The following is a 24,174-nucleotide window of genomic DNA, read 5'->3' as shown; positions in this document are numbered from 1 at the left end:
GGTTTGGTTCTCCTTTCCACTATTAAAGTTGAGCAGTGGACCATGGGGAGGGGGGATTCAGCTCCCCCCACTCGTGAATACCTTTTAGTATCAAAATTGGATCTGCCCACTTCTTCACTTTTTATGTAAACAGGCTAGATGGCTATTTGATATTGGAATTTTGATACTTGATTTTCCCAAGTAAAACTCACTTCTCCATGTGGTGTACCTGTTGCTTATTTGAAAGGCTAGGCTGGATGGCAGCCGCAGACCTCCACAGCCCCGCGCCCGGGACAAAGCTCCGTGATGATGCCCCCCACAGGCTATTGCCGCCCCGCCCCGCAGAAATCCGCCCCCCCTACTTACTAGAGGCTCACAGAGCCTTGCACGACCTCCTCCCACACCGGGGAAACCTCTGTGAGGTTCCCTGGTGCTATAAACTGTGCTTGCTTCCATGGGGTCCTACTGGTGGGCGCCTGGGGCATTTGCCCCAGGGAGGTCTATGGCAGGCACGCCACTGCTGGCTGGGTAACTCCAGCTCACATTCGTTCACACAAGTTCTATGCAACTGTTGTAACAATTTTACAGTTGTGTCTGGATGGGATAAACTAAGACTGAAATAGTGAATTGGCTGTTTTAGGCAGTTTAGTCCCTGGCCAAATTGGAACTTGAAGCCTGCAGTTGCCTGGCCAGCACATGCCTCATAATCTAGTAAGAATGAAGAAGTAGGATCCTAGATTGCTTTGTTGGGTGCTTTCTGGGTATATAAAAGGCTGCTATGTGGGATAAACATTCCAACTATGTGGATTAAATCCAGACTCACTCCTTTCCTGTCTTACTCCAACAGGCTCCCAGTGATTGTCCTAGTATCTAGCCCAGCATTACAATGATGGTCAATTAAATAAACCCAAAAACTTATATGCAGAACATGAAGGAAATAGTATCTAGTGCTTAGAGGTATACTAAAGGGAAATTCTTAGGACGAGAGAGGGGGAACAAGCAACACCCTAGCCTGTTCAGGATAAAGCCTCATTCTGCTCGCTGTTCTCCAAAACAAAATAGGACAACAGCTTAAGAGGATTTACTTGTTCTGAGGCGGCTGGAGACTATCATTCTTTGCTTACAAATCATCCAAAGCATCCTTATTTTAACAGCAAAGGTTAGTGCAGTATGTACAATGCAATAAAATGCTGATTCAAGAAGGAAACAGGGATCAGAAGCTGTAAGTCCCTTGGAACTTACTTCTCCAAACATCTCCTCCTGCCCTTCCAAAAATGGTACCCGTCCTACTTCATTCCAAAGATCTGGGAGGCAGGAAAGTGATAAATGGAGCTGAATGTGCAGCTTGGCTTCCTACAAAAACTCTTTGATCCCAATAAGGGTGCAGGTGTTGTTACAGAAAATTAAACTGGAGCTATTATTTTGGCACACAAATGAAAGGAGTTGAACTGGTGAAACCAACTTTTCTGAGTTGGCTTACAGGTAAAACAACTTGTGCTTCCCAGTGCATGGCGAAGAGACTGTTCTGCAGCAGTCAGCTTACTTCAGTGGCTTGGGTTAATTGGGAGAGTCTGTTGTGGAATGTAATTAACTCACTCTGGATTTGAAAGCAGGCAGTATAATTAGGGCAATGAGAGACTTGTTCAGAGCTGCAGTTTACCCTGCAATAAAGATCTAAACAATGGCAAGGAAACACAAGTGGAATTCACTGACATCGCAAACAAGCCTCTGATTGTACAACTCCTGGCTGCACAGATATATTAATGATTTGTTTTGCCATTATTTTGCCTTATGGTTGCCCTGAATGACTCCAGGGAAGTCCTGGGACCCTTTATGTCAGATAGTGTGCACATAGCAGACAACTCATTCTGCAGAGCCAGGACTCCTGGCAACTGCAGGTATCAAGAAGCAAGGCTGTGCTGTCTCAAAAGATGCCTCAGTAGCTAAATCAAGAGTTAGGAAAGTCTGCACATACTCTCCATCTGTTCCTATTAATTGCAGATAGTCTTTATTACCTGGGACCTTTCTGGTGAATATCTGTCCCTGATCAGCACATGAAAGAGACCTGGGGTTTCCCTTTAAAAATTGTGTTTACATGGTTGGCAACCTTCAGTCTCGTAAGACTATGGTATAAGCCTACAGCACCCAGTATTCCCAAGCGGTCTCCCATCCAAGTACTAACCAGGCCTGACCCTGCTTAGCTTCCGAGATCAGACAAGATCCAGCATGTGCAGGGTAACAGTTGTTTACATGATCTGCTGGAGTTGCATTTTTTTCAGCAAACTTTGGGCAGCCAGATCCTAACCTGCACTTCTGTTGTATCTAGCACAGGTAAGGAGTAGGCTGGAGGTGTCCTTGCATAAAGGGATATTTTTCCCCTTACCCCTTCAGCCTGTCCAATGGGGCTACTTGGATCTGAGCCAGCTAAATTACTGATGGAAATCTGAGTAACCCGGGATAGGGCGTTCAGGCCTGGCTGGATAGGATACTGCAGAAGCTTCCTCTGCTGATCCCATCCCTCTTCTGAGCTTGAGCCTCCCTGTTTAGTCATCCCCAAGCCCCTGTGCTATTCTGCGTTTTTTTGTACCTCTGCTGGTGGCTGGGCGTATGAATGCAGTACTGTTGGGCTGGTGCAGGTCTTTCCACCAGTGCTGCTGGCTCTCAAGTAGTTGCAAACATGTTTTATACCACCAGGTAAGTTGTAACACTCTAGGGCAGTGCAGGAGTCATAGTGCTGGTGGAGTGCTCCATTAGGATTGGGCTCTGAGATGCTTCTTGTACTGCACACCCAAGTAAGTTCATGCACATTCATACTGAGCATGTGTCTGATCTCGGAAGCTAAGCAGGGTCAGGCCTGGTTAGTACTTGGATGGGAGACCGCTTGGGAATACCGGGTGCTGTAGGCTTATACCATCGTCTTTCGAGACTGAAGGTTGCCAACCAACCATGTTGCGCACAGCCTGCATTTCACATACTTGGTCGATTTTGAACTGTTGATAGCATATTATAGACGATTGTGTTTTTCAAGCATACCTGAAACCTAAATAACATGCTCTTTACCTAACAATCAATACATGGCAGTCTGTTCTAGAGTGCACAGGTACAAGGTAATGAAATAATTTCCAGCAATAGCTTTTGACTTACCCACTGATGCTTATTGAGGGACTAGTTCAGTTAGAAGTACACAAGGATACCCGTACGTATGTAACCAACAGGAGGTAGCTTAGCATGATGCCTGAATGACAAACTAGAACTATAGCCACAGCTTCATCACAAGGAATGCTGAATCCCTGAGACAGCAGTGAAGCCAGTGGTTTATAAACCTGAATGGTCAGAGGCCAATGAAAGCAGAGTTCTAAACTGTGGTTTTCCAGCTGTACACCTGGAATCTTAAACCATGGCTAGTGGTCATAATGTGTCTATCTGAGATAATGAAGACCCCCCCTTTGTTCCTTTTGCAGTTCCCAACTCTTCTCAATGGTCGTATCCCAGTGCCAATTCCCAGCTTGGACGGGGCCTCTTCTCCAGTTCTCCTTTCTCCAAATGCTCATAAATCCTGATGTCTCTGCAAGTTCAGGACTCACTAACAAACTGGATTTAACACAGCCATTCTGATGGGTTTCGTTTTTTTTCTGGTGACATAGGGAGGACACAAGGAAACCCTCTTTTACTATGGTTTGCACTTTTCATTACATGGATGATCTACTTTTTTATGTTTATTATGCATTTTTAAACAGTGTTTTTTTAAAATAAGAATCTGTTGTGCATTAAAATGAATTATAATTTTTTATATCCTAGCTCTCCAAGTGTTGAACACTGTTTGTTAATGAAGTATCTTTCTCAGTAGATTTCAAAACAATATCTAAGGGATGTGAAACTTTTTTAATCCTGTATTTCTGCATATTACTCATTGTGCTTGTGTAAACTATAACCGGCTGTGCCTTCTTTTGCATAATGTTATATAAATGATTTATATATTTTCCAGTATTAAGATGAACGTTGAAAAAGGAACCAAGTATTGAACAGCCCCTCCCCATTAGTACTCTCCTCCCTCCCATTGTAGGCCATATGGTGCAGTATATTCATGTAACTTTGAATTAAGTGCTTTCCAATTATATTTAAAAAAACAAAAAACTATTTTCTTGCTGAATTGAGAGGCCATAATAAATGTTTTGGCCAGTAATTGTATTTAAGAATAGGACACTATTTAGATATCGGTGCTTGAAATCTTCTCTGTCATAAGAGGAACATGGTCTTAAATATTGTCAAAAAATTTGGTGAACATTTTCAATGTTAGAAGAACTTGTTCAGTACCACTCATGTTTATGTTAATCTGATTGCTTGAAAATTGATCTTCATTTTCCTGACTATACAGGTATCCCCTGCTTTTTGATGGGTCGTTTTTTTCAACATATTTCAATTAAAGCCAGAAGTCATTCATTCAACGCATGCTTTGCTCTTTCAATCTCTCTCTGCTGTTCTAAAGGCTAAAATTGTCCTCCCCAAAGGTTGATTTGCATTTGACATGGTGATTTAAACTGTTTTGGGGTGTGTGTATGTGAGAGAGGAAGAGCACTCCCCAATTTCAGTTCCTATTCCTAAAGGCCTAAATGAGAATTCCTATGCAGAAATGTTCATGCGACAGCAGGAATTTGCAAGATAAAAAAGTTATTTGAAATTTGTCAGCTAAAAAAGCATTGGAAGCATTTGTAAACTTAAAAAAAAGACCAGGTTTCACTTTTCACCATGGTTCTGGTCCCTAACCTGTCAAATGAGCAGGGGACACCTGTAGTCAAAGTTTTGCACATTTCAGGTAGATTTTTCAAGAGCTGTTTTAATCAGGGATGGCCAGCAAATGGCTCCAGTTTTGCATGACCAAAGACTAAAAAAAACCAAAAAAATCTTAAGCAGTATTGTGAATAAAAATGTGTCTAGACCTCATGAGTGTACAAAAAACTGTCTGTAAACATGATGGGAAGCTATGAGGGCCCAGGATGCAAATCACACAATAGCCAGAATAATGGTTTCAATAGGATTTTTTTTTGTCTGTACTAACCTAATATTGAAGATGTGATTTTGCATTACCAGGACTCTTACTTGGCCAATCTATTCAAAGAAACGCATGCTGGCAGAACACATGTTCTTCTGGTGATGGCTGTTGCAAAAGTGCTGTAAAATGTTTTGCAGCAGTACAAGACCCCCTTTCCAGCTCTGATCCGCCTGCATGGATTGATGTGGACGTGCGCCACTGAACTCACTGGCACAGGTCCAAGTTGACCAGTCGCTGCTGCTGTGACTTACCCCGGGGCAAGGGGATAAATATCCCCTTACCCCAAAGTGACCTCCAGCAACCAAAAAATCCCCTGTGGGATGCAGTGGAAGCCACACTGGCCCTGCTGCATCGCTGAGCAGGAATTTAGGTAGGACTGGGCTGCCCAGCACTCCCAGCTGGCTAGAACTGAAGGTAGTAGAATAAAGCGTGTCACTTCTGATTGGGTGTCACAACTGGTTTCCTGAAGATGAAATACAACGTAAAGTAGACATATGGGTGGTTCTGTAACCCATGTGTGCATTTTATGAACAAGTTAACTATAGGCAAATACAGAAAATATTCTAATCATTGCCACGTTCCCAAACATAAGAGTTCTTATAAAATGGCAGTGCTACTGTGTGCACAGCCTAATTTAATTATATAGTCTAACTTGACAAGTGGTGGCTCTGTTCATCGAAACACTCTTCAATAAGCTTTTTGGTCTTTGGGGTTGACAAATTGAATCCTGTGTTGTTAAATGAAAATATGAAGCCAGGACCTCATGGGCTACAGTTGGTTCTCACTGTACGTTCTGCTTTGAAGGTTGCATCACAGTGAGCCTTGCCTGTTCTTCTTTCTGAACCCATTTTTGCTGCTTGAAGCAGGAATCACTGTTGGCTGTTCCCTAGTTTTCATTCATCTTAGTCTCCCATACATCTTCCATTACCCTCTTCCTCCTCTCATTACTAAACGTATGGAGCACTACAAATGAAAGCACAGGGCTGGGTCCTTTTAAGAACGCCTTCCACTGAAGGGAATGTTTGAATCCAATTCACATTCACTGCTGAACACATTCTTTCCTCTTATACCCAAAATTCTATTGGCAGTTCCTTGGGGTATTTGGGGACCCAGTATTTTTAGAGTGACCCAACTATTTCTTCTGCTACCATCTTACTTCCTGAAGTCTCCCCATTTGTTTCCAATATTCCAATTCCAAGTCTGCTTTTCATTGCAGGGAACCAAAACTGTTGTTATAATCCTTGCAGACCGAATGTTGTTAAAATAAGCTTTTTGCTAGTCTATGCTTGAATTCTAGGGGTTGAAGTAGCTTGATCAAAGAACTGGAATATCTTGGAACTTTAATGATTAAGGACCAAAGATAATTTGTACTCTTTTCTCTGTTTACTTGTTTAGGGCATTTCTTGTTCTATATAATCAAAGTCCCAACAACTTCAGCAGGAAAACATACCAGAGGGAGAAAAGCACGATGAATAATTCTTTTTATAGTGCATTTTAATGTATCAGAAATGTCCTAGGGACCATTATAGTTTCCAATAGCCAAATAGAAGCAAATAGTTCTCAATAGCGCAAGCCTAAGCATGTTTACTGAAAAATAAATTCATTGATGTTAATGGAATTTACTCCCAGTATTTGTGTTTACCCTAAAAGCCTAGGATTTCAACCTAAAACAGATGGAAGTTGTTGTGTCAATGGTAACTGTACTTGGGGTAGTTTGCAAATGAAACAATGGCTGATCTGAGCTACTAATTCATGCACATTAATATGAAATAGAAGATAGAGCAGGTTGGAGAAGAGAAACCCAATATATAACATCAGTGCACTGGCTTCATTCTGGCTTAATGTATAAAGTTGTACATCAGATACAATGTATGTATTTCAGTAAAATCTTTTCCAATTCTAAATGACCAAGACAAATGACATCAGGCCATAGGCCCATCTAATCCAGCTTCCTGTATCTCACAGCGGCCCACCAAATGCCCCAGGGAGCACACCTGATAACAAGAGACCTGCATCCTGGTGCCCTCCCTTGCATCTGACATAGCCCATTTCTAAAATCAGGAGGTTGCACATACACATCATGGCTTGTAACCCATAATGGATTTTTCCTCCAGAAACTTGTCCAATCCCCTTTTAAAGGCATCCAGGCCAGATGCCGTCACCACATCCTGTGGCAAGGAGTTCCACAGACCAACCACACGCCGAATAAATAGAGTGTAAATGTAGATTCAGTTTGAGCATCTAACTAGCTTCAGTGTCACCTAAGACATGGTGATAAGATTTACACAAGATATGAGTTACCATTAGAAGCCGCCTTGCAATTAATTTACACAATAATAGTAATCAGCAGTTGGTTTGCACTCTTCCTCTATTGAACAGTAATGGAATTTCATAGAACGAACCAAACTCTCAATGAAATGTCAGTCCAAATTTTCCCAGCATGATCAAATACTCATCAAAAAACTTATTAGCGCAACACTATTATCTTTATACACTTGTATTGCAAAATGCTCAATGAAGGCTGTGATAAGAATGTAACAGTCTGCTTGATTTGTAGAAATATGCTACAGTGAGATGATGAGCAAGAGCCGGGTATCAACTGAGGATGGCTCCATTCATTTTTTACACAGCAAACTTGATTGTTGAACGTACACTGGGATCGCCTGTAGTGAAGACATAAAACGTGAATAACATTGTCTAACAGTACTGTGTGAAGTGTTAAATAGACACAAAACATTGTTTGCCGAGTAAAATGTGAAGCTGCTCTCATGATCTGGCCCTCTGAGAAGTATGTGGAGAGCATTACAAAAGGGCACTGCTGTACATTCATGTAGATAGGGTTGACATTCCATAAAAATAAAAAGGTGGATTTCCTTGTTGCTCAAGATAAAGCATCTCAGTCTGCAACATGCAGACTAAATAAAGCCAGAGATGGGTAAAAGGTGGTTCCCCCCCCCCATGTTGTTTTGCTTCAGATACAGCAGAAAAACCCGTGTGTGTGTCCCAAATAGCATACTGAATTATGCAGAGTACACAGCTATTGGGGAGAAATTGTTACTATGCATTGATAGACCTGAAAATGTCAAGTGTGAGAAAATTTGAATATTTGCTCCTATTTGTGGTTGTGTTTTAGAAAGCTTCCTTCCCAAGCACCAGGGTGGCAGATATGATGGACCAAGCGAGGTACCAACAGTCCAAAACATGCATTAGGCCATTCTGTTTTTCCAACACAAATGTCCTCTGGACTTGAGAAGTTCTTTGATTGTTCTAATTCTGCATTTGTAAACATCGGAATATCAAGTTATTTACTTAACCTACCTCACAGGGCTGTTGTGAGGATCTGTGATATTTGTACAATGCTTTAGAAAAAAAATTAAAAAGATTACACAAATGGCAAATAGTATTATTAAAGTCAAAGCAGACCAGCCAGTAAAGACAGCTCATTAGTTGCAGACCAAGAATTCTTAAGCCACTTCTGCCCAATGTTGCATATACACAACAGGGACCAAATGTGTACACTTGTGGCCTGGGCAGAAATTTAAGCAAGATCTTCGGCTGAGCTGCACTATTTGGTTATATTGTTTTATATAACAGTAATGATACAGCCTCTTCCTCTATTGGCTCTAAGAATTTTAATTTCTATTTTACAGCTTCTCTTTCTCCATGTATTTTAACACTTTTATTACAAAATCTACTCCATTTTGGTACATTATGTACAAGGATGAATAACTTCATCAACATGGACGAAATATCAAATGCATCTCAGGATGCTGACCAATACCAATAAAAGCTATAGGGGCAACACCTGAACGGTACTCAGAAATCAGTGGCTTGCAACTGTTTTGCCAAATTCTCAGTCCAAGTTTCACCTAGAGAACCTATGCCCACTTTAAGCTAATTAGGTCCCCTTTACTCCCCAACAGTGGCCCTAGCTTTGCCCTGCAGGACCCCACCACTAGGGTAGCTTGTCTGTTCAACCTATAGTTTCTCCTTCTACCCCTTTCCTGACAGCAACTTCTCCAGCCTCCACAGCAACGCCTTGGTCCTCAGTAGTCTTCGGTGTGGCAGCCACACACCAGTCTCCAACAGTCCCCATTCGAGCAATCCTCAAAAATTCATTCACCTGTATGTCCATTAGTCGGTCAACAGTAGTCCATCAGCCAGTCCATTGGTTCTTCAGTCCATTAATCTATCAGTTTAGTTCTTTCTCCTCCAAGCTACTTGTTTCTGCTCTCTCAGTCTCTCCAAACTCCTTCCTTCTACACCCACCAAAGTCTACCTTCTCCAGGTGCTTTTATCAGTTAATGACCTGGTTGCCTCTAGTGGCTGCAGCTGTGCAGCAGAGCCACTGCTAGTTAGAGCCCTGGGGTTAACCCTATGCTTGCCTGCCAGAGCAAGAGGCCACTGTTGACACCACACCCTATCTCCTTGAGGGATCTTGCACATTTCCATTACAGCAACTTATGAGGGAAATTGGACATTCAAGAATCAGTTGGCTGTCATTATGTGCAGCATCAATCCCCGATACTGAAGTATGAACACACAAAAACAGATCAATCAAAAACAAGGAGGACAGAGTAAAACAAAAACCTGATATGCCGTTTCCAACTCACTTGATATAAAGTCTATGTATCAATGTTTTCACACTTCTCAAGAATACAGTGCAGTTTGGTATTCCCTCTATTAACCAGTGTGACACACATATGAACCAAAATACCATAACACCTCTCATCATAGGGCTGATCCATCTGGAAAGTCAAGTGCTGCTGGAGTTCAGTAATGCCTATGAGGCAGGAAACTGGTGTTGATTGGCCCTATGCTTCCCAGAATGTACTGCTCCCATTGGCTAGGATAGCTGTCAATCATGCCTGGACAAAGAACACTATAACAAATTGGTGCTAACAGAGAAGCATTATAGGACATACTACTGTATGAAAATGAGATCACTCATGGTGAAATTCCAATGTGTTCTCCTATGGTGGAAAATTCAACACCTTTCATCTCTCCATCATCTCTGAGGCTTTTATCCCTCTCCTAGACATGATTTGGGCCAGAAATTAAATCACATTGCCTAGTCTGGTATGTTAAGGTAGTATCTACTACTTCCCTTGTTATTGAATTAAACATGCAACAGATTATACTGAATTAGCTGTGCCTTGTATAGAAGCAGTCTTCTCATTCCCATCAAATACCTAGGTCTTGAACCAGGAAATAGTCCTCTTCTCAGAGATGTAACTAGGGTGGAACCTGAGGAACACCTGCCCAAGGCGCTACACCAAGGGACAAACATGTAAGGCAGCCAGGTTCTCCCGGAGGAGGTGGTGCTGGCAGCTTTGTGCAAAGCTGCGAGGCTTCATCTTTCAGGGAGAACCCAGAAGTGACATCACAATGTCATGGGACATCATGACGCCACTGAACCAGGCACCAGGGCTTCTAGTTGCACCTCTGCCTCTTCTTAATACCCTATGCTGAGGGGAGTGAGACCACATCTAGTACCACACTACTAGATGTTGACGTGCCAGCTGACCACACCCCCTGGTGGTAGCACACTAAGCTTTCGTGAAAGAGGGGCTCTACCTGTGTATTTTATAAAATACACAGGTAGAGCCCCTCTTTCACAAAAGCTTAGTGAGGAGCAACGCTGGTACGTGTATGCAGGTAGGACCCCTTTCCTTGTGAAGCCATTGATAAATTAAAGATCAATAAGTCACCGGGCCGACACTCAAGTGTCAACTCAATGTGCGGCGGCAGTGAAGAAGGCCAATTCTATGCTTGGGATCATTAGGAAGGGTATTGAGAACAAAATGGCTAGTATTATAATGCCGTTGTACAAATCTATGGTAAGGCCACACCTGGAGTATTGTGTCCAGTTCTGGTCGCCGCATCTCAAAAAAGACATAGTGGAAATGGAAAAGGTGCAAAAGAGAGCGACTAAGATGATTACGGGGCTGGGGCACCTTCCTAATGAGGAAAGGCTACGGCGTTTGGGCCTCTTCAGCCTAGAAAAGAGACGCCTGAGGGGGGACATGATTGAGACATACAAAATTATGCAGGGGATGGACAGAGTGGATAGGGAGATGCTCTTTACACTCTCACATAATACCAGAACCAGGGGACATCCACTAAAATTGAGTGTTGGGAGGGTTAGGACAGACAAAAGAAAATATTTCTTTACTCAGCGTGTGGTCGGTCTGTGGAACTCCTTGCCACAGGATGTGGTGATGGCGTCTAGTCTAGACGCCTTTAAAAGGGGATTGGACAAGTTTCTGGAGGAAAAATCCATTATGGGGTACAAGCCATGATGTGTATGCGCAACCTCCTGATTTTAGAAATGGGTTATGTCAGAATGCCAGATGCAAGGGAGGGCACCAGGATGAGGTCTCTTGTTATCTGGTGTGCTCCCTGGGGCATTTGGTGGGCCGCTGTGAGATACAGGAAGCTGGACTAGATGGGCCTATGGCCTGATCCAGTGGGGCTGTTCTTATGTTCTTATGTAAGCCAACTACGCGGCTGCTGGTGTGTGCATGTGGCCAGAATGTGTAGTCTCACTTCCTCTGCTACACATCCAGTAAACATCATGGGGATATGTGGAAGTTCTGTGAGCACAGCAAAAGATGGGTTCCTTCAAAGAGGAATCAGTGGCACATATTTGATTCGACCAGCCTTTTGTGTGTGTTTCCTTAGGCTGATCTGCAAACCATTTTCTGCACACAGACTTTGGTCACTTGATCAAAAGTGCTGGTCCGCAATTAAAGAGAAGGATGCTTGTTAGGATAAAACGTTCGAACACATTTAAGGATTTCCATATAATATTTATACTTCCAAAAGTACAATATTAATACAGGTCCATCAGTTAGAAATAACAGCAGTTTGTTAGCTCTACAGGGCTTTTATCTTTTTTTTTTTTTTTAAACATAAAACCAGCTTACGAATGTTGAAAAGCAGCAGTGGTCCAATAGTCACCGTTATACATGAATTTGCCTTCCAGAAAATAAAAATGTTCCCAAATTCAATTTACTAGTATCAGGAAATATTAATAAAACATCCCCAAACATGCCACAATCACTATTCACAAATAAAGTTAAAATGAAACATACAATTTCCTTTTTTCACTTAATACTGTTAAATAACAATAATAAACTACAAGATTTCCTGAACAGAAATGGTAGGACCCCTGAATGTTTTTATAATGAACACCAGGAAAAAAAAAAAAAAATTAAGTTATCTATGACTATTTTCATGATATACCAGCCAAAGATTTACATAACCATTTCAAAATATACCAATAAAGATTTACAGTCTCTTGAAGTTGCACTGAACAAATAGGTCCAGAAAGGTGAATACAAATGCTGAAAAATACTATCACCAGGAGGTACTTATGATACTCACTGAGATGCATAAGCTTAGTAGTAACATGTTGACTATAAACAGGTAACATCTAAGATCTTTAAAACCCTCTACATTCTCATGCTTTACAAAGTCTGCAATACAGAGTGATGTCTTCTCAAGCATGTACTCGCATTGTTCCAGGTGGATTTCCAGTGAATATGTAGCCACAGAACAGCTATGGAAAGCACAGGAGAGGGAAAGCGGGAGGCAGGTTGCACGGCTCCCATACTCTTGTCTTTAGTCATTCAGACATCAAGAAAAATACCACTTTTCCAAAGCAACTCAGAGGAGAATGTACACAAATATTTCTCAAACTGTACAGGTTAGAAAAAGATTCAGACTGGATTAGGCATCGCATGCATGTGTTTCTTCCATGAGATCAAAGCCGGATAAAATGTAGAAGCCAATCCTCACTAACAGCCATGGAACTTGATTGCATGTCACAGAAGTTCTTCTTCATCTGTTCCAATCAACGTCTGTATGAAGTGCTTTAAAAAGGTATTTTGTAACATTTTTGTTATTTTACATCTAACAAATAAGAAATTAAGGGCCATGAATTTAAGAGCGTTAAAGACAATTTACCTATTTAACAACCAAGACAACCATGTTTACATTCCAGGAAGCAATGCAGTAAGAAAAAAAAAAGGTATAAAACTGCAGCAAAAGTTCTTGAAGAGAAACAGATGCATTCACATATTATGTAAAGCCACTGCAACACCTGCAGGCATTCAACTGTTTGTTAACTATACAGACAGTAGTTTTTTAGCAGCAACGATTCCGCAATAAATAATGCACTGTGTTTCTCAGTCCTGCACAAAAATGGCAGCTACTGTTACATTAACAGCTGTAACCTACTGGGTCTAATGGCGGAGGAGACCTTAATTTGACTGTACAAAAATTTGTCACACTGTGACAACGAATATAAAAACATAACCAGCAGGTCTGAAATAAAAAGACTGCACTGTGAGGAGGACAGTGTAGACAAACAGATTTCAAGTCCACCAAGGGGAAGAACCGCCGTCAAGACTAGAGTCCTTGATGGACGTAAGATCGCCTCAGGCTTGCAGCTACACGACCAGCCTCAGAAAAGCATGCTTTGCCTTCTGTTTTTCCCATGTCCTGAAACATAAACATGAGATTTGGTAAGGAGTTCAAGCAAGCTAGTGAATGCCACCATTACACAGTACATATTTCTAGTATGTTCAGGCCAGCACAGCAGATGAATACAGAAACTATACTGTGTCTGTATGCTGTATCCCTATAGCAATCCTCTCAATTCCTTACGAAACATACCTGGTTACCTAGTGCAAGATGCAGCTGCTCCAAGCTACTCAGAAGTACCTGCGTTTAGTTTAGTTCCTTGTTCTACTCTGAGCAAAAACCCCACATTTGCAAAATGCTTGTTAAAATACATGTTCCAGGAATCCAAGTTATTCCAGCTATTCACTCACAAGGTGTCAACTTTATGTTTACAAACTGTCTAGCTAGTTAGTCCTGAAAAAACCCTTCCAGCAATCTTTGAAATTTATATACCTGTCTCTGGATAAGTGGAATTTCGAAAGCCAGGATCTTTTTGCAGCTGAATCTCTTTCAGAGTGAATATTGACACACCTGAAACAGTAGAAGAGAAGAATATTTAAAGATCAGCATGTCTTTTCTAGAAACACATGCTGGGCTCAGAAGCCACAATAAGCCATAACAGCTGCCAGAAGTGGAACCAGGCGGCAGTAAATACTGGACAAATGAAGGCGATTAGGGTGAGCATTATGGGTTATGTAAAGTCCAGGCTCATAGCACTGAGCCAGTTACGAATCAAGGAATACGTTGCTGCACATTTTCCTCTTTGCTGCCCCCAGCTCCAAGGAAGAGCCAACAGCCTAAGAGTGCCTGCCTATGACCTAAGAAAAAGAGGGCAGACTGCACAAAGGTGAAATCCTAGGTTCTGGTGTGGGGCTAATAATTTCATGCATACTCTTCTTGACTTAAGTGGGTGCAACTCTTCAATTCACTGTATTTTTAAAAAGGGTTCTTAGTTTAGGAAGGGACAGCAATGCACATTCTAACCGAGTCAGGCAGGTGGCCTCTTCACTCAATCACATGCCCAGCTGATATCAATGACAGAACGGTGCGCTTACTTTCTGGCAGGGAATGTATCCTTGTTCCAAGACTTCTAAAATATGCATGCTTCATAGCCTCTTCTGCTGCAATTCTTTTCTTTGATTCATACTGTTAAAACCAAAGAGATCATGTAAAATATTTTAACCACAGCTCAGCGGTGGAGCAAAAGCTTTGCAAGGGTAAAGCCCCAAGTTCAAAGACCCACTTATAAAGCTATAAAGGGGATTAGGAAGCAAGGCTGTGAAAGAAACCTGCCTGAGGCCCTCCAGAGCCACTGCCACTCTGTCTAGATAACTGAACTAGATGCTTTGATGGGGCATAACATAGCTTCAAACAGAGTGACCAAAATTCAAAAATACCATTATATAGTCAGTTCATTGCCTATTCTGGTTATTTTGAATGAAACTGTTGTCACTGTATGACCAAGCAACAGGGCTCCACAAATTTTGGCTGGTCCTGTTAGCCAAGCCAACATTTGTAAAAGCCAGGAATCTGCTTTCTCCTGTGGAATCCTGTACACGTGTACTCAGAAGCCCTAAGGTCAATCCTATTGGGCCACTTCTATTGGGCTGCTGCACTGCCAAACTTGTGTTCTGGCTATGCAGCATACTTTATGCCTATTGCAAAAGGTAACACACCATTCAGTGCGGCTGGGCTGCTGCTGCAAGAGGCTGGTGACCATGTGCTAGCAACTCACCAGCCCCCAGGTCTGGTAAGTCAGCATGGAGGGGCATGCGGGACACAGGGGCTGGGTGGAATGGGGCAGAGAGGGGGGTGGATCAAGGCTGGCAAGGGGGTGGTATCGGCAGCAGTAGCCGTGTTGATATCCTATCTCCTCTCCCTGTCTCAATCTGCCTTCCTGGGTCCACTGGGATTTGCACAAGAAAAATCACTAGTGCAGGTTCAGATAGAACCAGTGGAACAACAAAGGTTTACCCCTGGGCAAGGGAACAAGTGTTCCCTTACCTAGAGGAGGCCTCTGTGATTGCTTCCCCTACAGCAGTGTTTCCCAACCTTTAGGAACCTGCGTATCACTGGGGCAAAAATTGGAATCGTTGTGGACCACATGTGGCTGTGGGGTCTGGTCTCCGCCCTCCCTGGTGGTCTATCCCCCAAGCACTCCCCACGGACTGACTGAGAACAGACTGCCCAGCTGACACTTCAGTGGTTGTGGCTGTGGGCAGTTCGTTCTCTGCTCTCATAGTTGGGCCGTGGGAAATTGCTTGCTCAGTTTGTTCAGACACCAGAAGTGATCAAAGGTGATTTTCTTTACCTGAGACCTGGTGGATCACTTATCAGAGTCTCGCAGACCACCTGAGGTTCATGGACCACAGGTTGGGAACCAGTGCCCTACAGGATGCAGAGCATGCTCTGGTGGTGTGGCTGCTTCCACAGGGGGATTTAGTTAGGATTGAGCTGTATCTGGAACATCCTCCTTCCTTAAATCTGCTTCAGATGTGGGGGAGTGTTTGGGAACAAGGTAGTTCGACAGGGAAGGGAAGTTGGACAGGGAAAGGGAAATTGCTGAAAAACACAGCTCCCTTCCTTGCATACACTTTAATACACTGCCTTTAAAAAGATAGCTTTAATTTAAGAGGGTGAATGGACCACTCCTCTATCAGTGACTGTATAATGCATTGATCCTATTTAATTTTGTATCAGCATCTACCAGGCAAACTGTTCATTTGTTGTGTCAGAGGAGTTCAATATATATGTATAAAAGATAAAACAAGAGCGGCTTACTTGAAGAAATTTTACTATTATTTCAATTCCTTCCGTGTCTAGCCTAGAAACAATCAAAATCAAAATAAGTTTAGCATTCAACATATGAGTACATATGTATTATGTAGTAGTTACTTAATAACACTGCTTTAAAAAGTAGACTAACAATGGAAGCAATATGAGAGAGTTTTTTCTTACAAAGAAATGAGACCTATCCCAAATTTTTAAAACATATTGCTTTGTTATATATTCATGAAGAAAATGGGTGCGGGTGCGTCAGACTGCGGGTGCGTCAACAACGCCTCTGCCAATACAGATACACAACAGAAAGGCACATGTTAGCAGAGGTGTCACTAGAGGTTGTGTCACCCATTGTGGAAGGCAAGTGCATCACACCCATGATGGACCTCCTCCCATGCAGTGGGCGGGACAATGCCCCTGTTGGTGGGTGTGGTGCTGCACCATTGCCCCACCCCACTGGATTTATTTGGCTATGACTTTTGATAGAATAGAGAATTTCAGCATGGTTTGTTTCACTGCATTCTGCATGAAATTATGCATCAAATGATACAACATGATGGAATTATTCAAGAATACCAAGATTTAAAAAATTTTTGGCCAGTGGTGCTGTCACCTCCCCTGTGAGGGTCACACTGTGCAGCCTGCACCCCCCTAGTGAAGCCACCGCACGCTAGGCTAGGTTGAGATCAAGATGTACTGGGCAGCTTTCAGGAGCTGCTGCTGAAAATAACCCTGTTTTTTTAATTTTGCAGCGGAAAATTATCAATTTATATTATGAGCAAATGCTTTATGAATTTACTTGCCATCTATGGCTGCTCAGTCTCATGGTTTAACATAAGACATACATCGTATGTTAACATATAAAAAGTGCTGAAGTATACTGAATAAGATTGACCTAGCAATAAGAATGCCTCACATAAGAATCAGAATTAATCTTACGTCCCCATGATACGGCACTATTAATCACAAAAATATTTGTTCATGCATCTCAGTGTTTTCCAGACACAAATGCTTGTGCTTATAGCAGAAAAGCAGCAGCTACGGTGCTGTACCTTGGAGCGTGGTTGATTAAAGGCTGTGGTTTGTATTTGGGAAAGTTGTAGTTCCTAAATTCATCACTGGACGTTATGCCTGGCCATGTTTCTTGTGATGGAGTTCCTGAGTTGAAAGATTATATACATTACATCCATACAAAAAGGACTGTGTATATCCAAGTGTTAAACAGAAAGAAGCAGTAGTATTTGTACTCAAAGTTAGCTGCCCGCAAAGGAAAAAGTCAGGCAAGCAACAATATTTAGGTTAACTTCAGTAAGTTACAGCTTAATATTTGTCTGTTAAAAAATCACTATTCATAATCATCAACACTAGAACCCCTAGTGTTCCTTAATGAAGCCCTGCCCTTTATGAATCGAAACATACTGCAATTACTCTGACACATTTTCAGAAATCCTCTTAAAAAGAGAAAAGTAAGCTTATAATTGAAAGATAATATAGAGCTAAGCATAATTATTTACCCAGCAGTCTGAAAATTAAGTGCAATTCGTCTTCAACAGTTGATCCAGGAAAGAGAGGTCTTCCAGAAGCCATTTCGAAAAATATGCATCCAACTCCCCTTTAAAGAGGAAAAGTTTTTTAAAAGTTTTAAAAAAAATCCTCAACATTTCCATGTGAAGTATACATGATTGATACAGTTTTTCTTGCTCATTCCAATGAATGTGCTTGTAATTAATGCCAATAAGAACAGTCAATGAGTTAAAATACTGAACAGTATTATCTGCCTTCCACAAAAGCAATCTGCAAGTTTTGTCATTTATTGGAAATAAATAAATGGCTGAGATTTTGAAATTTCAAATGTGGAGACATGCAGGGAGCTTCTCCTTTTACATCAAAGAAGAACAACTTTCTACACTCAGGGAAATACAAATGTCTTCTCCCTCTCCTCCTACTCCTGTACTGATGCCATAAGTGTAAATCATATAGAAGTGTTCTGAAATATCGTCAGTGCTTTGGTGCACACAGATGGCATTATATAAATGAACAGACACAACATTATAGATTTAAAAATAATTAAAAAGCCAGATACACATTCTGACTGAAAACAAAAATGATTAATATCAGCGAAAGACATACCACATGTCAATTTGTGTTGAATATTCAGAAGATCCAAGAAGAACATCAGGAGGTCTATACCATAATGTGACCACCTCATTGGAGTAGGTCTTCGTAGGGACAGATTTTGCTCTAGCCAAGCCTTCAAAAATAATATGCAGTGTGAATTTTCTTTAGATGCACCAAAGCCTCCCGTTTGTATTATGCATGGGGTACTTATAGATTTGCTTTAACTGGTACTTCTATAGGCACTCTATGAGGTTCAAGAGGAGAATGTTGGCATAAGGCAACATTAGGAAGCAGTGCGGATCACAACAGGCCATTAGAATGGCACTGGGGGACGGGGCTACTTTCACGGTCATAACTGTCCGGCAGACAGTTTCAGACAGCTTCTGAGATTCTAAAGTGAGCCCACATTTTTCATGACTTGAACAGACTTGAGTCATGTGTGTCAAAATCTTGGGCACTGCCTTGACACTCAGGGGTTTTACCCTAAAAATGAAAATACTCTAACAGACTCGAGTTAAGGCAATTTTGTGTGTGTACTTTCGACTCTGTTTTGAGTGTCTGCTTGCTTTTTTCCCCTGCTGCTTCCGCAACTCAACTTGTCAAAATGATTTAAAAAACGGCTCTGAAGAGTCAACAGCCATGGAGAGTCGTGATGGCTGCCCGTTATGATTCATGAGTGACTCAAGTCAAGGGGAGCAGAGATTTGGGACTGGACTTGAAATTCAGTGCTTTGATTCTGACACATTCCTGAGTCTCAGAGATCTTTCCTTTATCACTGTATCCCTGTTTACCTTTTCTTTCCTACACTTCAGCAGGGAGGGCTTTATACAAAAGGTTTTTAAATGACATGAATTCAGTAATATAATCCTGAAACTGACATGAGTGAAAACACTGCAAAGTGCACCGGACACTTGCCAGTACCTCTCACTTCATCATTGTTCAAGTTCTTCCCTTAAAGCGGAGAAAGCAAAGGGCAAAGGAAATACACAAATGAAAGTAGAGCCAAATTTTGTTATCAGAGTTTGCATGGTTGATGATGTGACCTTTTATTGACAGCTAAGCAAATTGCACCGAAATGGAAAAAGTGTTTTTCTGGTTTTTCCCCAAATCTTGGACATTAATCACAGATCAGAAAGAACAGGATAAAAAAACCCAACGGGTGAATTTTAAGGCATTGGGGAGCTCTGCAGGTTCTGAACTCCAGGTTCACAGGATGTAGTTCCTAAGCCCACTGTGGACATTTAGATGAAATATATGCAACATTTTCAAAAAATGAATAGGATTACATCATTAGATGTTCTTACAAGAGAAGTGAATTAAAAACATTTCTTCAACAATGCAAGCCATTAGGCTCCATACCAAAATCTGCTAGCTTTAATTCCCCTCGTTCATTAATTAGTAGATTCTGTGGTTTGAGGTCTCGATGCAGCACTTTCCTCCTGTGACAGTATGCCAAACCACGAAGAATCTGGTACAAAAATAACTATAAAAGAGAAAAAAGGTTAATTCAAATTAGACTTTCAGAACTGCTAATGAGCCCTGATCATAACTGCTGGGCTCTAAAAGCAGCAGTGATGTGGAAACAAAGATAAAACCTTTTAAAGCAGCAAATTGTTTCAGGTAAGAGCAATCCTAACAGTTATTAGCAAGTGTCTCTATTACAGAAGAGAAGCAAGTGATTAATTTTAAAATACCTCCCACATTCTTTTTTATGCCTTCTGTGTTTATATGCATATCTTGCTGCCTCTGATTACCCTCCCTTATACTGCAGGCATCCATCTGAAATGCAGTCATTTTCTTATACATCACACCATGCAGAGAGAAGATGACTGAAGGTTAAGCCAACCATATGATAAAGCAAACAAAGGAAACCTCTGCCTCTCAATGTGCCTTTAATCACATTTGTCATACTTCCCCAGTCATAAGAGCTTCAATTTAGATGCCACAATAGCCCCACTGCCCATCTATCTCCCTTATGTTTAGTCTCCTTTTTCCTGAATTTACCTGCTGAATCAGACCTCTAACATCCTCCCTATTCCTTTGTCTTTATGTTTTTATGAAAGGCTAACAACCCTGTAGCAGCAGCCACCTGCTCAAAATGCATCTTCATACAGATATTCATTCATAAAAGAGTAATGGTAATAAACTGAAGTTCATATACCAGCTGGCCCACACACACTCTGGTTTAGTGCTACCTACTTCAGTGCTCAATACAGAGGCTTAGAGATACCATAGTTTTGGAATAAAAAACTTTTGGTGCTTCTTTAGGGGGCTGTGAATTGTTTTTGAAAGTAGTTTGAGAACTCTTTTTCCTGTGGGCTTTTTCCCCCCCATCCTGTTATATCAGGGCATCCTCCTTCTCAGCAATTCTTAGATGCTGGGATGCCAAACTCAAAGTTGCACTGGTTTTACAACCCACAACGTTACCCATGGCACGATCTTCACAATAGCTTTGTTTGGTCATTCATAGATTAACTCTAATATAGGAACACCAAAGACATTAGAATCACAAGGATTTGGGCGCAGCTCTCCCAGTCCTACACCCAATATTTTCACCACTAGGCACCACTGGTAATGCCATATAAGAGGGGACTTCTGCACTGCACTGCAGACCTTCTTCGGTCCCCTACTTTCCCACAACTATTTTTTGGCAGGCAAAGATGGCTGGGTACAGACTGATAAGCTCTTAACTCAGAGGAGAGTGAGGGATATGAACAGATTGGCGCAATAGCCACTGAGTGGCAGAAATGTTTAAAGGTTCTGCAAATCTTGCAAGAGAAACTCGTATTGGTTTCAAGTTCCTATTTGTGACAACGTAAGAGCCAAAGTCATGCACTGTGATCTTGCTGGGCATACTACTAGCTTCTAAGTGTCACAAAACATAATTATCTTATTTCCCCTGAAGTAGAAGCCTGAATGTGAGAACTACAGTCAGCTTCTTTCAAATTCTCATGTGTACATGCTATTGCAAGGCTACAGTTATCCATTCAAACCCCTTTCAAAAAGTCTCAGCAGTGGTCACCTCCTCCTCTACGTGCTGATAAATCAGGTAACATGCCAAGGTTATAGGTTAATTTATCTTCCTACAGACATTCTAATGAGATTTAAGTCAGAATATTTCAAAACTAAGAGAATCCTTATACACACTGAAACAGACTTCTGAAAGGCAGTCTAACACAATAAGCTACAACAGTACAAAATCCTGAAGATACTAATGAAAGCCAAATCTCACGTTGTTCTGGTACACTGTGTTGTCAAGCACATTTATACCATCAGCCAAACAACTTCCTTGGCTTGTAAAGGGAATAAAATGTTTGCTCCATTGAAAGGCAAACAATCATTGCAATGTTACATAACTTAAATACTTGCAGGAACAAGTTCTCCTTATGCCTTCATTAAAGCCCAGTTCTTCCATGCAGATTTTTTAAATTGCTTTAATATGCAAAGTCAGCTTCTAAAAGGAAGAGTTATTCACAAGGCAATATAACTAGGTATATGCAGACCAAAAAAAAAAGTATGAAGATCACCCACAATTCTGAAACAGAGCTGAAAAAGTTATAGTGACCAGGCCTACCTTGACATTGTGCATACTCATGATATTCCCACAGTCATCCATATACTGCTTCAAGTCTTTATCCTAACAAAACAAATGTATTGGACAGCATGTGATTAAAAATTCTCTGAGCACCAGAAAAAGTTATTTCTGCAGGATTGCAAAGGCTGAGGGAAGACAGCCACGACCACAGAGACATTCTATATAAAGGAAGTATTCATTTATTAAAATACCTATAGGCCTGTAAACATCCAAGGCAGCCTACAACACATTTTTTAAAGAACACCACCATCAAACAATAAGATGATTGTCTCTTAAATGGGGAACGTTTCTTTGAGTTTATAACACAGTTATGTTCCTTCTATACTTTCAGTAGTTAAAAAATTTAGCAAAGAGACAGATAGTTAATCAACTAAAATGTTTATATCTGTTGAGCAGATCTACTTTAAATATTTCCAGAGAGTGCTTAAGCTCCGGTATTGAGGAACTTTTGGGGAATGAGGAATTTACTGCTGCAGTAGAACAGCTACAAACTCCGTTCTATGTAAGCTTCACTATAAACACACTGTACATAGATTAGAAAAATTAAGAGGGTGTTTCTCAGCAGATCTTAAAGAGATAATAAAGTGATACAAAGGAGGCACAGCCCAAAAGGGCTCAGGGCTTCATGGGTTAAAAAACCAAAACCTTGAGTTGTGTTGTGCTGTGAGGATCTAGTAAAAAGTCTTGGAGTAATTTCTTCTCCCAGTTATCCACCAAAGTAAGTCTGATCTATTATGTCACTGCTTTAACCTAGCCTTTATATTATAAAGGTATGAGTAACAGTCACTACTTGAAATGGCACATCATGGCCTTTCCAACAGATAGAGTTGGCAAAAATTACTCCTGGTTGCTATCACAGTCTAAACAACTCAGGCACAACAACAGATCCAAAGGTTAAAAACCTGCATTGCCAGAGCAGACTGACTCCTTTTACTGAGGCCGTTCCCTCCTCTACCAACTACCATTACTTCAGTCACATCAGAGTTTCGATTGGCTTGTTCTAACTAAAGACACTGAAAAAGCACAAAATCTCTATGTTCAATGTCTCTACCCTATATTAATTGGAAAGACATTATTAATGGCCAACACTTCTCTAATCTAGGACAAGTACATTCTACGTCATTCTCCTGTACGCCAATTAGGCATCTAAACTGGAGCACATTGGTGGTATAATATTTTTTACAGTGCCAGCACAATGCAAGGTATCTCATACTATAAATAGATTGGGGTAGTGCTGAAATGGCATTGTTCTTTTCCATTCAACACAAGGAAAACATTGCTTTCAGGTAGGCCACACAATAGCTGCAATCCCGAAAACAAGAAGCAAGTTATTTCCTATAAGTGGTCACGAAAAAAGGAAAAATCTGGGCTAATTCAGCATGCAACACAATCCTTCCATTTTCTATAGCAAACTATAAGAAAGACATACACTTACTGTTCTTCAGGGACTGCAGTGCTTATCTATGGCAAGGTATATACACTATACTTTACAAGGCAAATTAATTCAGTCTGATGTATCACAGTCATCTGATTTTCTGGCACAGAGACTTACTTTCAAGGTCCATCCCCAATTCATATATGCAATAGCGTATGTTTCTTTGGACTATACAAAACCTGTAAACATGAAACACAAAGGATCTGAAGGTGATTTAAAACTTACCAGATACTCGAAGACCAGAGTCAATGATTTGTCTGTGTGAACAATATCATGTAACGTAACAATATTTGCGTGTTTCAGATCTTTCAATAATGACACTGCAAAAGGATGAAAGAATAGAATTAAGACTGGTGGTAAATGGGAAAATTAAATCATATATTATTGTGTGGAATGATCACAGCAGACTAGAAGTAGTGGAGTTGGTATTTAATTTAGCCTATGTGCTATAGATCCAGAAAAAATACAATGTTGTCCACCTGAAATCAAAGTGCCTAAAGTGCCCACAGTGTCAGTGGGATTTGGATGCACTTTGCATTCTCTAAACTGATCGTAACATATCATGGGGTTTGAATTCATGTAGCAGATCTGCACAATGCTGATGCTAACTAATGGTGTACTCTGTGGAGGATGATGATTTGCAAGCAATACAGAGAGAGGCCTGCTTCTCACTGTGGAGGTAGATCTAAGTCTGGGCTTATCACTTCAGACCGCAGGTGGCAGCACACATGACTGAAAGCTTTTCCA

At 41.2% G+C, this 24,174-nt stretch overlaps 2 protein-coding genes across 3 annotated transcripts in view; one reads left to right on the top strand and one right to left on the bottom strand.

The window, feature by feature from the left end:
- The window catches only part of ELK3 (ETS transcription factor ELK3), a 49,133-nt gene extending 44,213 nt beyond the window's left edge, over window positions 1-4,920 (top strand). For both annotated transcript variants that reach the window (XM_066634210.1, XM_066634212.1), the window contains one exon: window positions 3,441-4,920. In XM_066634210.1, coding sequence (XP_066490307.1) covers window positions 3,441-3,539 — 99 coding nt within the window. In that variant the 3' untranslated portion in view covers window positions 3,540-4,920. The remainder of the gene's footprint in view (window positions 1-3,440) is intronic.
- A 6,900-nt stretch (window positions 4,921-11,820) lies between these two features.
- The window catches only part of CDK17 (cyclin dependent kinase 17), an 89,222-nt gene continuing 76,868 nt past the window's right edge, over window positions 11,821-24,174 (bottom strand). Inside the window, exons 8-17 of the mRNA XM_066633062.1 lie at window positions 23,653-23,747; window positions 21,972-22,034; window positions 19,757-19,880; window positions 18,410-18,530; window positions 17,794-17,891; window positions 17,332-17,437; window positions 16,280-16,322; window positions 14,554-14,644; window positions 13,952-14,029; window positions 11,821-13,537 (exon numbers count right to left, since the gene is read on the bottom strand). Of these exons, the coding sequence (XP_066489159.1) occupies window positions 13,500-13,537; window positions 13,952-14,029; window positions 14,554-14,644; window positions 16,280-16,322; window positions 17,332-17,437; window positions 17,794-17,891; window positions 18,410-18,530; window positions 19,757-19,880; window positions 21,972-22,034; window positions 23,653-23,747 (857 nt within the window). The 3' untranslated portion in view covers window positions 11,821-13,499. The remainder of the gene's footprint in view (window positions 13,538-13,951; window positions 14,030-14,553; window positions 14,645-16,279; window positions 16,323-17,331; window positions 17,438-17,793; window positions 17,892-18,409; window positions 18,531-19,756; window positions 19,881-21,971; window positions 22,035-23,652; window positions 23,748-24,174) is intronic.

The sequence above is a fragment of the Tiliqua scincoides genome, chromosome 7 (assembly GCF_035046505.1).
Source record: "Tiliqua scincoides isolate rTilSci1 chromosome 7, rTilSci1.hap2, whole genome shotgun sequence".
Lineage (NCBI taxonomy): Eukaryota > Metazoa > Chordata > Lepidosauria > Squamata > Scincidae > Tiliqua > Tiliqua scincoides.
The sequence above is the reverse complement of the archived record's forward strand: the minus strand, read 5'-3'. Positions and strand labels throughout refer to the sequence as shown.